The sequence below is a fragment of the Homalodisca vitripennis genome, chromosome 1 (genome assembly GCF_021130785.1).
Source record: "Homalodisca vitripennis isolate AUS2020 chromosome 1, UT_GWSS_2.1, whole genome shotgun sequence".
Taxonomy (NCBI): Eukaryota; Metazoa; Arthropoda; class Insecta; order Hemiptera; family Cicadellidae; genus Homalodisca; species Homalodisca vitripennis.
In genome coordinates this window covers 7,507,763-7,521,191 of record NC_060207.1, presented here as the reverse complement: position 1 = coordinate 7,521,191, position 13,429 = coordinate 7,507,763, and the positions used below count along the sequence as shown (strand labels likewise).

Genomic DNA, 13,429 nt, shown 5'->3' with positions numbered 1-13,429 from the left:
GCACGTAGTGGCGAGGTGCAAAGTGGTACCCAACACTCAATGCGTCCAAGCAGCACTTTCACAACCACCTTCTCTCATAATCAAGTACTGTATTACAGTGTGTGTGCATCTGAGGACTGCCTGATCTACTTTCCGTATTATAACTGATTTAGCTGAGTTGAGCTGATTGACTTCTTTCCTATTGTGTGTGTTATCATCGTCTATCATCAAACTTTTCTCAGTTTCTTTTCGTTCTATTTTCATCTATCAGGAAAGCCTTCTCTCAGAACACTTGATTTATTTTATTTTTTTTTCTAAATTTTTTTAATTTTCCCTGCTTTCCAAGACAAGGTGGAACAGTATATACCAAGGACTGCACAGTCAAGAGAGACCTTGGTCTCTAACATGAGAACACTTAGGTCTCTAATATGGGGGTACCTGGCGACCTCAACTTTTAATGTAGCCTTCTACAGGTAGAGCGGAGTTCTGCTTGGGGTGACCATTATCTCTCTGCTATTCATGGGAGCACAATGAGTACTGCAGAAAAACTAAAACCTATGATGAGACATGGGCACACCCAAGACAATGCCAGGAAATTGGTCTTTAAACCAATAAAATTATACTTAACTTAACATTGTAGTTTTATACTTAGTATTTGCTGATTACCTAGTGCTTATGGGTAGGGGAAGGAATAAAAGTACATTGGAATGCCTCACTCAAGAATCTCTTAACTTTATTAGCAACTGGTGTCATGGAGAGGGTTTGAGAATTAACCCATGGGGCAGGAGCTGAAGAAGACAGCCACATTAAGTGTTATGAAGCAGTAACCCATCAAGTGAAGAAGACAGCCACATTAAGTGTTATGAAGCAGTACTGGGATACACTTATTTGGGGCAGGAGCTGAAGAAGACAGCCACATTAAGTGTTATGAAGAGTATGTAATGGGATACACTTATTTGGAACAGGAGCTGAAAAAGACTCGTCAAAAATTGAAGTGCACTATACATCCGTTTTGTTTTGTGTTGCTCAGTTAGAATCTTTGGTACCCAACGTGAGCAAAGTTTACGAAATTTCAGTTTTCGGTAATAATTTCATGAATTAGTAATCGTGAGATTTTCGTCAATTCCATAGCGAGAGCACTAATTGTAATCGTGTGGTTTTCCTGGATCTTCTGTCATCAATCGCGTGAACCAGTTCTTATGTAACCAAAGATGGACGCCCAGTTCGTTCTTCATCGAGCACTTCACTATGTCCTTGATTGAACTGTCGGACCCATCTTCTCACCATTAAATCACTCATCGCATTTTGTCCGTAAACTTCGCAAATGTGCCGATAAATTTCAATTGGTTTCACTTTCCTAACATTCAGAAAACGAATCACAGATCTGATTTCAAAAGCGGTGGGATTTTCAATCAACACCCCGACATTGTAAACAAGCACAACAAAGCGTACGTGGCTGACAGCAATCTCACAATTGTGCACGTTTCTTCTCCTTGATACAGCAATCGCAGCGCTGCAGCGGCGATAAATTGAAACGGAACTTACTTTCTGGATCTACCTTATTGTGTTTCTGTAATATACATGTTATTATGCAGTATATTACATCGTATTATTCAAAGTAATATTAGTTTTAGTTATTATTTTATTTTTTTAATAATTTAAAAATATTACAAAGAGTCTTAAGTTAATACATTTTTCATATTTGGTATTTGGATTTCTTTGAAGTTAAATGTAAGAAAGAGCCATGTGGCCCTAATTTTACCTCTGTACTTATGCACTAATAAAGTGCAAGTAGTTAGTGAAATTTAATAAAGTACTTCTATTCTTATATATATGAACATCTCTAATTGTGTAATTTTTAAGATGTTCTTTAACACTTAGAAGACTATATGTGTACAGACAAGGTAACGTCATTATTTTTAGCTCTCTAAAGGCAGTAAAACAAGAGTTCCCTTCATTTATGTTTTTAATTATTCTTACTGCCATACAAAAGCTTTTTGGGAAGGACAACGGTTACCCCACAAGGTTATCCCATACACCAGATGATCTTCACCAACACAGTTTTTCAATTTACACAAAAGGAAGGTAACTCTAGCTAACTTCGCATAACGTAGCTATGGTAAGAAGGTTTAATGCAATTTGAATGTTGAGTTTAGCTCCAGTTCACCTTCCTTTTTTTTGCTGCATCTGGTATCTGACCCTTTCTCAGACTTGACTCCTGGAATCTGGAGTCATGCCTGAAGAGATCATGAAAGTCGACGACGAAGAAGTTCAAAACGAACCTTTACATCGTTTCGACATCAGAGACACCTATGAATAGGTGAAGTAGCAGTCTCATTGTCTCATCAGGTGCACAATTGAATACACTACGATGTTCTGATACGATCTCTAAGCATGGTGGAGCAACGGATGTTTTCTATACATAACATAGCTATGGTAGGAAGGGTTACTTCAATTTGAATGTTGAGTTCAGCTCCAGTTCATCTACCTTTTTATTGCAGATCTGTTAAATCCCACAAGAAATCTCATTCAAACATGTAATTTGCAAAATTACATACATACATTCATTCGCCAATGATTCCCACTTCCAGCGACGGATTCAGTCAGTCTTTTTAATTATTGGTCTCCCAATCATATGCTAAAAACTCATCCACAGTATACAATGTTTGTGACACTAAAAAGTGTTTCAAACAAGCTTTTAACCCTTTGGGCGTTGGAGCGTTTTTTTTTAATCTAGTAATTTTTTGTTGAATTGAACACCTGCCTGTGAAGGCAAGCGTTCATAAACCACCGTTCTGTGTCTACCAGTATGGTAGTTATCTCTGCATCTAGTCTCATATGCATGTATGTCTCGGCCATTCATGGCACATTTAGACATACAGAACAGAATTGTTTCCAAGATGTAGATACTACATCAACAGTTGTAAATTTTTTAAGGCTTCCTTGCACGACTCTAAATTTCAACTGAGCGATAATGCCGATCGCTTGTTTTTACAACTTGAACACTCTCATGAATTGATTGTTTGCACAAGCCCCCCATATCACCAGCCTGTAAGTGAGATGGGGGTAAATCAAGCCGTAATACGCCATCATCAAAACCTGACTTGCGCAGTATTTGGCTAGAGACCTCAAAACATAAATGCCTGAGGCCAATTTGGAGCAAACATGATCAATGTGATTATTCCAAGTCAACCCTTGATCTAGGTATATTCTCAGGAATTTCGAGCAGTAGGCTTCTTCCAGCATGGTGTCAGCCAACAGCTGGCTCGTTCCCCTGATCGCAAAGCAAAATTTAGAAAATTTGATTTTGCAGAATTTGTCTTAAGATTGAGGCTGTTGAAATGTTGGACGCAGTTGTTGATCTCAACAAAACTCTGGTGTTCCAGAATCAAGTTTTATTTGCCAGTGAAACAGAGAGTAGTGTCATCAGCATACTGTGCAGTCTTCTGTGCAGAAGTGATTTCCCCTTTATGTTATGGGATACCATAACTCAGGTGAATTGGTTCAGATAATTTGATTCAGATCTAGACAATTTGAGTTCTGTAGCTTAAAAATTACCTGAGCCACTTGGAAAGGCACGCCTCGGATGCCATGAGATTCAAATTTTTCAAGTATTGTAACATGGTCAACGCAGTTGAATGTTTTTGATAAGTCTAGGAACACACTCAATGTGGAATCCCGACGTTCTAGCTCCTCTACAACCATGTCTATTAGATTTACAACTTTGTCTATTGTTGACTTACCCTTCCTGAAGCCAAACTGGTCTTCAGATAGCTGGTTGTGCTTATTCAAAAATTGAAGCGTTCTAGTCAAGAAAAGTTTTTTAAATATTTTGCTCAAAACTGGCAAGTGGGGGATCATCTCTTGAAAAACGGAGTTACTTTCGTGGTTTTGAGGAGTGAGGGATAAACTCCTTGTTCAAAAGAGAAATTTACTAATTGGGTTAATGGTCTCACAATATGCTTTGAGCATTTTTTATGAGCCACATCGGTATTAAATTTAAATCATTTGTTTTTTTGGCTGGGAGCTGCTGAATTATTTCCTCTGCAACAGTGAGGCTACTGGACACTGCCTCTGACTTGGGATTCCTTGTGGGGGTAATGGGCAAGGGCCTTGCTCACAAGCAACAAATCCGAAGAATCCGTTAAGCCTATTTTCAACATCAGATTTGTCCTCCACAAGTCTGTCACCATTTTTTAATTTGATTTGTTTCTTACGTGATTTGTTTTTATTGTTGATGATGTCCCAAGCAGTTTTAGAAACATTTGTTGAAAATATAATTGATTTAGAAACATCATATGCCTTTGCCACATTGACGCTTATTCTTAGTATAGATTGGAATAAACTTTGAAATTTTTAAACAGACAGGGAAAATGCTATCTGTTAACATTTTATTAAAAGGTAAGTCAGTGGTTAAGCTATCATATCAATTATTTCTTTAATAATTTTATTTGAAAATCCATAGTAATCTTTGGTCAAAAGGTTTAGTTGCCTTTATATGGTTGGTCTCCTTTCTTTAAAATCTTAGTTTCAGTTCTGTGCATACTATGCAAACTGCAGTAATTTTCTTCTAAGAAGTATGGTAAATTCTCTGTCTTAATCCAATGGTTCATCTGCTTCACTCCTGCTTGTTCATACATCTTTAACCTTGACTTGTTTAGGTTCATACCCGAACACATTCTAGACATAGTGTTCAGAGGACTCATTTAGCTGTACAGGACTGTGAAAAATCTCATATTCATAACATAACAAATCAAGTTGCCAGTACAGTATCTTCTATTGTTTTTATCATACCAGATAGTTTATTGTCAAACATAAAGACATTAACTTTTTATCAGTAACAAGTTACAAATGGTGTCCTAGTAAATAATGTTTTCAGTGCTTTATTGCTTCTATTATTACTTAGGCTTCCTTTTCAACAAATAAGTGATGCTGCTCTGATTGATTGAGGGTTCAACTGAAAAATGTTACATGGTGACTGATCTATAACAGATAGGATGCTGAGAAGCATGGATTTCAACTGTAAATATAACCTCTTTTTCTATTGACAAAATCATCACATTTTCAAGGTCTTGTTTAGCTTGGACGAATTTATTGTACAGTGGCAATTTACTATTAACGAGATTGTAATGTTTCTCTGAAAACTTGGAATAAAACTGGAGAAATGGATGTACATTCCCATTGCTCTTTGAAATGGTACATATCATGGAATTTAAAGCTTTAGCATAGGGCATAAACATTTGGTTTAATAGTATTATTGCCTATTACATAGCATATAGTTTTATTGTATAGAGTGAAAAGACATTTTTTTAATTACTGATATTCAAAGTATATGTCTCTACAGCTTTCCTGAATTGACACAGATTTTTATCAAATTCCTCTAGATTCTTTCCACAAACTGTGATGTCATCCAATTAAGCAGCAACTCCAGTAAGCTTTTTTGACTAAATTATCTTGTTAATAGGTTTTTGAAAACAGGGTACATCATAGTGTGTGTAGCCCAATTAATATTCTCTTAATCTGCCAGAGTTTTCCAAATGGCTTAAATGCTGTGTACGGACAATCCTGCTCGCAAATTGGCATCTGATGATAGGTACTTATTAGATCAATTGAACTGAAAAACTCATAGTTTCACTTTGTTGACTAAATTATTCATTCTTGGTAGTGGGTTAGCATCCAATTCTGAATTACAATGTATTGTGTGCAAATAGTCTTATCAACATCTTGCATTTGTGGTTATCCTATTGAACAATGTGAACCTGGGCTTTCCAGCAAGAAAGACTTTCTTCAATTAAGTCCTCTTCAGGGGAATTGTTCAATCTCAACTCGAATTTTGCATCTGAAGTGTCATCTGATGCAAAATTTAAGTGCATTTGGTTTTACATAAGCAGATATGTCACGAAAAAGTGTTACTGCTTCAACCTTTGCCTAAGTTAGCGCACAAATACTAGAAAGAACTCTCTTACTTCTGAATCTTACTTTAACAGTTGAATGCCTATCAAGAACACCATTATCCAAGATTACATCAGAACACAGATCAGCTGTATATATCAGTGCAAAAGTTATCTTCAATTTCTAAGTCTACCTTGTTTACACTCTCTCCACTGAAAAACTTAACATGTTGACTACGGCGGCGCACAATCACGGTGAGAGTAATTGGCCTCATTCATATAGAGCCGCAGTGAATGTGTTAACGAAGCCACAGAAAGTGGACTCTCAGATACAGGAACACTAGTTTTATTAGTGACCTTTTCAGATATGAGAATTGTAGAACTTCCAGTGTGTTAATGTATCTCAAATATTGTATCGTGGGTATGCCTGTTTACTACATGTTTAACAAATGTTTTCACTGTAAAATGGTTGAGTTAGTGTATTATTCCATATTAACAGAATTTTTGTTTAATCAAATTAACTTTGTCCCACAAAATTACGTGGAATAAGCGTGCTATGTACTTTTATGTTGAAAATTAATTCACTCACTTATTACGGGAAGAATGAGTGTACACCTAGTTACATAGTTAAAGATTATAATTGTAGATAAATATTGTAACATCCATTTGGATATTTTACTAATTATACTGGTTATTAAAACATGTTTAACAAATAAGAAATATTCAATGTTTAAAATTGTTGATAGGCTATCAAGAATATGAGTAGTCTATACTTACGACATACAGTATTCTATACTTACCTAGCAGAGGTTACAATGTACACATCTGTAGCATGTGCAGTCATGTATAAGTCACCAGATATCGAGCTGCCATCGCTACTTGCTAACGTAAATGTGCTGTTACTATTCACTCTGTATACTATCCTACCAAACAAAGAAATTTTAATGTGATTATAATGCTTTTCACTACATTATACATCATTTAAAAAATTCATTACTGTATTTTATATACTTTGTCCATAAATATGTATACAACATTTTAGAACAGTTCGTAATTCTATTATAGGAGATTCTATTGATACAATCATAATACGGAATGTTTGAAACATCTTTTACCCTATTATCATTAAAATAAAGGCAATGCGGATAAGTCACACATACCTAACTTTTGGTTGAGCAGTATCTGCTTTTGAAAGGTCATCAAACTTCTTGTCTATTCTTTCAATATTTAACATCGCTGTGGAACCGGATGTTTGTTCATATGTAATAAATGAAACTGCCTGAAACAAAACTATTTTACAAACTGAACCATATTACAATGATTTATGACAACTAGTGTATGAATACTCTCACCCAAATTTAAAAAAAAATCTAATTGACAGTTCACCCATTAATGTTGAAAAGAAATCAAATTTAAACTTGTTTACTTTATGTCTGGTAGTAACTGTACAGTTTGCTACGGATTGATATATGAAATCATTTCAATCATTTTTGCTAGAGCCAATCATTTCAACTTGTGTCAGAATTTATTAACCATGTGGACATCAACCCCATCATGATAAGTAAATCATTAATTTAAAATTTCTGAATAAAGACCCAATGATATAATAATGATTGTATGACACATTCATGGCTTTATGTAACATTCAAGAGGTGTTACTGTTGTTACTTTTGATGAAAAACTGAACTACTAACCTCAGCCTCAAACAGTGTCAACGATCCGTCTGAGACGGGTGACAGTGCTGGGCAGCCTGTGCCAGTAAATGACGCAGAATATGACAAGGTCATGTTGCCTCTCACAGGTATAGACTTGTCTTCTAACAGATCCATACTTCCAACAGTCCATGAGTATTTGTGACTACTGCTGTCTGTAGCGTCAATTGTCAGCGGACAGTCGTAGCTGTTGTAAATTCGTAACTGCGATTCACCTGCTGCTGGTAGAACTGCATATGCGTCCTAGAAACAAGTGGAGCATTTTCTACAATCAACAGATCCTCAATCACTACAATAGATAAAAGTACTAGGCTATTTAAAATGAAATTGTCAGTTGAACAAAATGAAATCTCTAGGTTTCGCAATAAAATAATTTTTTAATTTATTCACAAGTAAAATTCATTTTGCAATGAAATTTTACAAGATTACTTTAAAATTTACAAAAATTCAAAACATTTTATACCTTTTTCAAGTCTTAAACGGCTAGAACTGATGCCTTACGATCCTACACTGACGTACCGTCTAACAGGATCGGTGTTAACAATCAGAGGGTTTATAAAACTATATCAAAATACTCATTAAAAACTTGATAACCACTGCTAGTATACACAAGTAATTCCTAATTATTAGAAGTATCATCCAGAAAGTTACTTGTGTTTGAAAATTCAATATACATCAATTAGTGGAATTACATTTATATTTGAAAATCACACATTATGCATTATGAAACTATACATTTTATTTGATCAGTGTTGTTATGGTGTTATTGCTGTACTGAGTTACAGAATGCTCAGACACCAATGAGGCTGTGATAGCTCTTACCTTTTACCACTGTAGAGAAACACAAGATTTTCTGGACTTCCATGAAAAAAGGTTTGACAAATTACCGTATATGTGTCTTTCTACCACTATTTGTCACTTAACACATTCACAACGATGTTTACCTCATCGAGTACACGTGAGTTTTTATAACTGTCGTCATGTATCTAAACAGATAGACACTATGAGCTTTCGTAAAACATATTGTGCACCCGATGGAGTACACGTTAAGCATTTTCTTATGAGTGTTCTTATAGTTTACCTGTATTTGTGAATTGTGAAATATGAGCCAGCACTTACAGACAATCATGTGTCCTGTCAGGTGCAGGATTGCTTAAATTTTAGGTAAATTAATTTTTTTTTCGGTATCCCCTGGGGTACATCTCTAAACATTAAAAAACTTGTTACAATAATTTTTTTGCGCAAAATTTCAAAGCCCACATACTTTTCTCATTATAATATTATATGTTTAACAATTTAACAGTACATATATAAAAGGCTGAACATTTCATAGCCATGAACATGTTAATACATTTATTTTCACTATACAGACATATAGTTGGTTCCATAAAATACACTACCTGTACTTTATATTCAACATATGCTGAAATGGCAAATGCGACAGCAGTAGCCATTCCTCCCCAGAACATCTTATGTATAGATGTTCTTATCAGTCTCAGTTTGGCCAGTAATGGGTAGATAACCAGCTCAAATAAGGGTATGAAGGTCATTATTAGTACAGGATTGAAAACTTGCATCTGATCAGGCATGATTGTGAAGCTGCCAATTTTTCCATTCATGTGTACTGCTTGAAATGTCCATCTGGAACCCTGAAAGTATTAATATTTTACACCACTTGTCTCCATTCACATATTTTATCTATGTTGTTATCTTACATAACAGAGTGTACAAGTTACAAGTAATAGTTGTAATAAAAAAATACAGTGAATGGTTGTTTGGATTACTGGGTGTGGCCATTTTATTGCATTCTGTTCTACACTGTTATTTATTGCTAGTGTAATCTTAATAGTTACGTTATTCATTTAAAATGTGGACATTTAACTTAATCTTCATCCTAGTGAATCAAATAGCGTATTGGGTTTTCTTTAAAATATTCATTTTTGGTATTTTTTGTACACTTAAAAAAAAATTTAAAACCTGATTTTGAGGCATTTACAACAATATTCACAACATATTTAAGACATTAACTTAAAAAAAAAAAATTGTTTGCACACACTTAGGTCCTTATTAGGCAAACAGTCATGCAAAATTGAAATGCTGCAACTTTAACTGTTTATGACTTACAAATTTCTAAGTGGAAACACACAAAAAACGTATTTAAAAATAAGCACCAGAAAAATCCAAGTGTAAATACAATACAGCCGGTCTAGAGAGAGTAGGGACATCTCTTGTATATTTAATGTATTACCTATTTATGCTAACTTTTTACATTGTATGCTACATAAATGGAAAATAAATGTTACAGTGAGCACTGGCGCCCAAAATTATTTACTTCTGGTTGACTACTGTTTCCTTCTCTTATTTCTACAAGTTAACTTGTTGTACTATCAAACCCTGCACTCGCAGGTCAGAACCTGTAACCGTGATGGTCATATCATTTCAACTAGTGAGGATGATAGTTTGTTGTACTAGTCATATTACCTCTAAGCTGCAAAGAAATGAGATCCAATCTGTATAATAAACCAATAGTCCAACCAGCTTCAGATTAAACCACAGCCATCATTTTTGCATCCAAAATCATGGAATTTGATGCAACCACCATGAGTTCAGAGGTAACTGTGATCACATAATTAAGAGTCTCCGACACATAATATCTGGCTCAGCACTGATCACCCAAATGATGCCTTCCTTTTGTTAGAGGAAGTTTGTGCATGAGAAGCATAATTACAATCCTGGATTCCAGCCAAACAGCTGAGGCAGCATGCCCACTGCTTCTCCCACTAGTACTTTGTACACAGACGTTCTTCAGTATCACGAGGAAGACCATTTTGAGTCCTACACTCAATTCAACTTTGAAATGAACTTCGCTGTAATGACTGGAGATAATTATTTTTTACGATTTCAGACTTCTAACCAAACTAAAAGTAAAGGTCAGGGAGCAGAGTACTAATCTACTATTATACACAATAGCATTAAAAAGCCCATGGGCACATGTTTTGACATCCACAATCGTTTCCAAAGTGAAGCACATACAAAGTGCTCAGCAATCTTAATTCTCAAATGTAACTTTACCAAGAAAGAAACTTTAAAGCAAGACAGGAGAAATGGGCTCAACATTTTTAATTGTTTTTGATGCTTTAGTTCTTCTTTATAAAACAACCTGAAACATCATGTTAGCAATGTTTTGATGTGGTATGAACCGGAAATTTTGAAAGAAAGTTTGTAAGCATTACTCTATTTCAATAAAAAAACATACAACATATGAATGAAATTGTACTTAGGTTAAATAAAGCTGGAAAACAATGATTTGCAGGAATATGTTACATTAATGATGGCTAGCCTAACATGAGTAGGTCTATTTTTAACCATGAATCAACAACTTGCAGTACTTTTTATTTTCAGCAATTATGATCATGAGAATGAAACAAGAGCTTGAGATAAGCTATGATCTGAGCTATTTTAAGAAACAAATGTTATCAGCTTACCTGTTGATCTAACAGAGCCCAGAAACAAATTGTTGGTGAAAAGAGGATCATTAATTCTAAAAGGATCTTTGTATCTCGAACTAGCTCTGAACTGCACTTTTCTTCTGCATGATCCAGCCAGTGTTGTTTTTTCTCCTTGCCGAACAATTTACCCCAAACTCCTCTCTGTAATAAATTATGACATGCCCATTAGCATTATGTATTACATTAAAACTGTGGAGTTATTAATTTTTTTTAAATTCCATTTACAGGTGGTGTAAAATGCATACAAGGTTATATTTGTTTAAAATGTATATTTTATTTTGATCAGCAAATTGTTATCCTAATTCTAACATAATATTTGAATAGTTTGAGAACCACGTTCTATGAACAAATCCAGAGATTCCTTCAATGTTCTACACATAATATAAACTTTATTTTTACATAACAAGTTTTATACTGCTTTTGTCTTCAGTATGTATGTTGTCTACACCTAGTATGAGAATGGTAAAAACAATACAGTATTGGTAATTGAAATTGTATTCAAAATATTTTGAATACTACACTTGCAGCAACATACACAATATGATAAAATCATATTAACGCATTGACTGCAATGGATGTATATCACATGGATATGGATGTCAAGTCACAGACTTGACTCTTGGAATCTGGAGTCATTATTGTCTGAAGAGAACCCATAAAAAGACAGTGGTGAAGAAGCTCAAAATGAACTCTTTAAATCGTTTCAATATCAGAGACACTTTAGACTACAGAATGTAGTGTAATCTAGAAGAAAAGGCATTCTCATTGTCTCATCAGGTGAACAATTGAGTACACTACGACGTATTAGACACGATCTCTAAGCATGGAGGAGCAACCGAGTTTTTCTACAATAAGAGGAAAGTGAACTCAACATTCACACTGAGTTGACCCTTCTCACATTAGCTATTTTATGCGTTGAATGATATCATATTTTGCTACATTTTCCACAGAAAAGAATCATATACAAACATAATACATATGTTAAGTATAATTCTAGGAATTGTATTGACATTTTAATCTACATCAATACAAAATGCTAAAAATTGTCCTGCCATCAGGGAGTAATATAACTCAATACAAAATGCTAAAAATTGTCCTGCCATCAGGGAGTAATATAACTGCCAGCTGTAATATGGTTAAACTTTTAAAAAATTATTATTAATTCTTAATTTTTATAAATATAACAATATGTTATAATAAACTTACTGCAATACATTTTGATACTTCGACCAAGATGTTTCCTTGAGGATTTTTCATGATATATAGAGATTTTCCACAAACGAATACAACTGGAAAAATAAGGTATTTTTATATATCACATAATTATTAGGTAAATGTTTAACTTTGAGCATATAATGCAAGGATAATTAATTAAGCGTAGTAATATGTATCGTTCAAATGATTAGTATTCATGTTATTATGTAGAAACAGTTCAATACAAATTTAATGACAAAATACAAAACTATTTTGTTATACAATTTGTTTAGTATAACAAATTGGTCAAGTACAGGCTCATGGTCAAGTACACAGTAACTGATGACGTCACAACAAACGTCTGCAAGTCTCAGGGTTAGTGCTGAGTAGAGCCTGTGTTACAAGCTTATTACTACAGGGATCTTACAATATATTACCATATAATACAAATCTTAGGGAGGCTCATGGTCAAGTACACAGTAACTGATGACGTCACAACAAACGTCTGCAAGTCTCAGGGTTAGTGCTGAGTAGAGCCTGTGTTACAAGCTTATTACTACAGGGATCTTACAATATATTACCATATAATACAAATCTTAGGGAGGCTCATGGTCAAGTACACAGTAACTGATGACGTCACAACAAACGTCTGCAAGTCTCAGGGTTAGTGCTGAGTAGAGCCTGTGTTACAAGCTTATTACTACAGGGATCTTACAATATATTACCATATAATACAAATCTTAGGGAGGCTCATGGTCAAGTACACAGTAACTGATGACGTCACAACAAACGTCTGCAAGTCTCAGGGTTAGTGCTGAGTAGAGTCTGTGTTACAAGCTCATTAGAACAGGGATCTTACAATATATTACCATATAATACAAATCTTAGGGAGGCTCATGGTCAAGTACACAGTAACTGATGACGTCACAACAAACGTCTGCAAGTCTCAGGGTTAGTGCTGAGTAGAGCCTGTGTTACAATCTTATTACTACAGGGATCTTACAATATATTACCACATAATACAAATCTTAGGGAGGCTCATGGTCAAGTACACAGTAACTGATGACGTCACAACAAACGTCTGCAAGTCTCAGGGTTAGTGCTGAGTAGAGCCTGTGTTACAAGCTTATTACTACAGGGATCT

At 34.7% G+C, this 13,429-nt stretch overlaps 1 protein-coding gene across 1 annotated transcript in view; it reads right to left on the bottom strand.

The window, feature by feature from the left end:
- Nucleotides 1-13,429, bottom strand: part of LOC124356794 (peptide transporter family 1-like) — a 40,925-nt gene that overhangs the window by 6,931 nt on the left and 20,565 nt on the right. Inside the window, exons 7-12 of the mRNA XM_046808005.1 lie at nt 12,298-12,380; nt 11,068-11,232; nt 8,983-9,231; nt 7,565-7,825; nt 7,031-7,149; nt 6,671-6,793 (exon numbers count right to left, since the gene is read on the bottom strand). Coding sequence (XP_046663961.1) covers nt 6,671-6,793; nt 7,031-7,149; nt 7,565-7,825; nt 8,983-9,231; nt 11,068-11,232; nt 12,298-12,380 — 1,000 coding nt within the window. The remainder of the gene's footprint in view (nt 1-6,670; nt 6,794-7,030; nt 7,150-7,564; nt 7,826-8,982; nt 9,232-11,067; nt 11,233-12,297; nt 12,381-13,429) is intronic.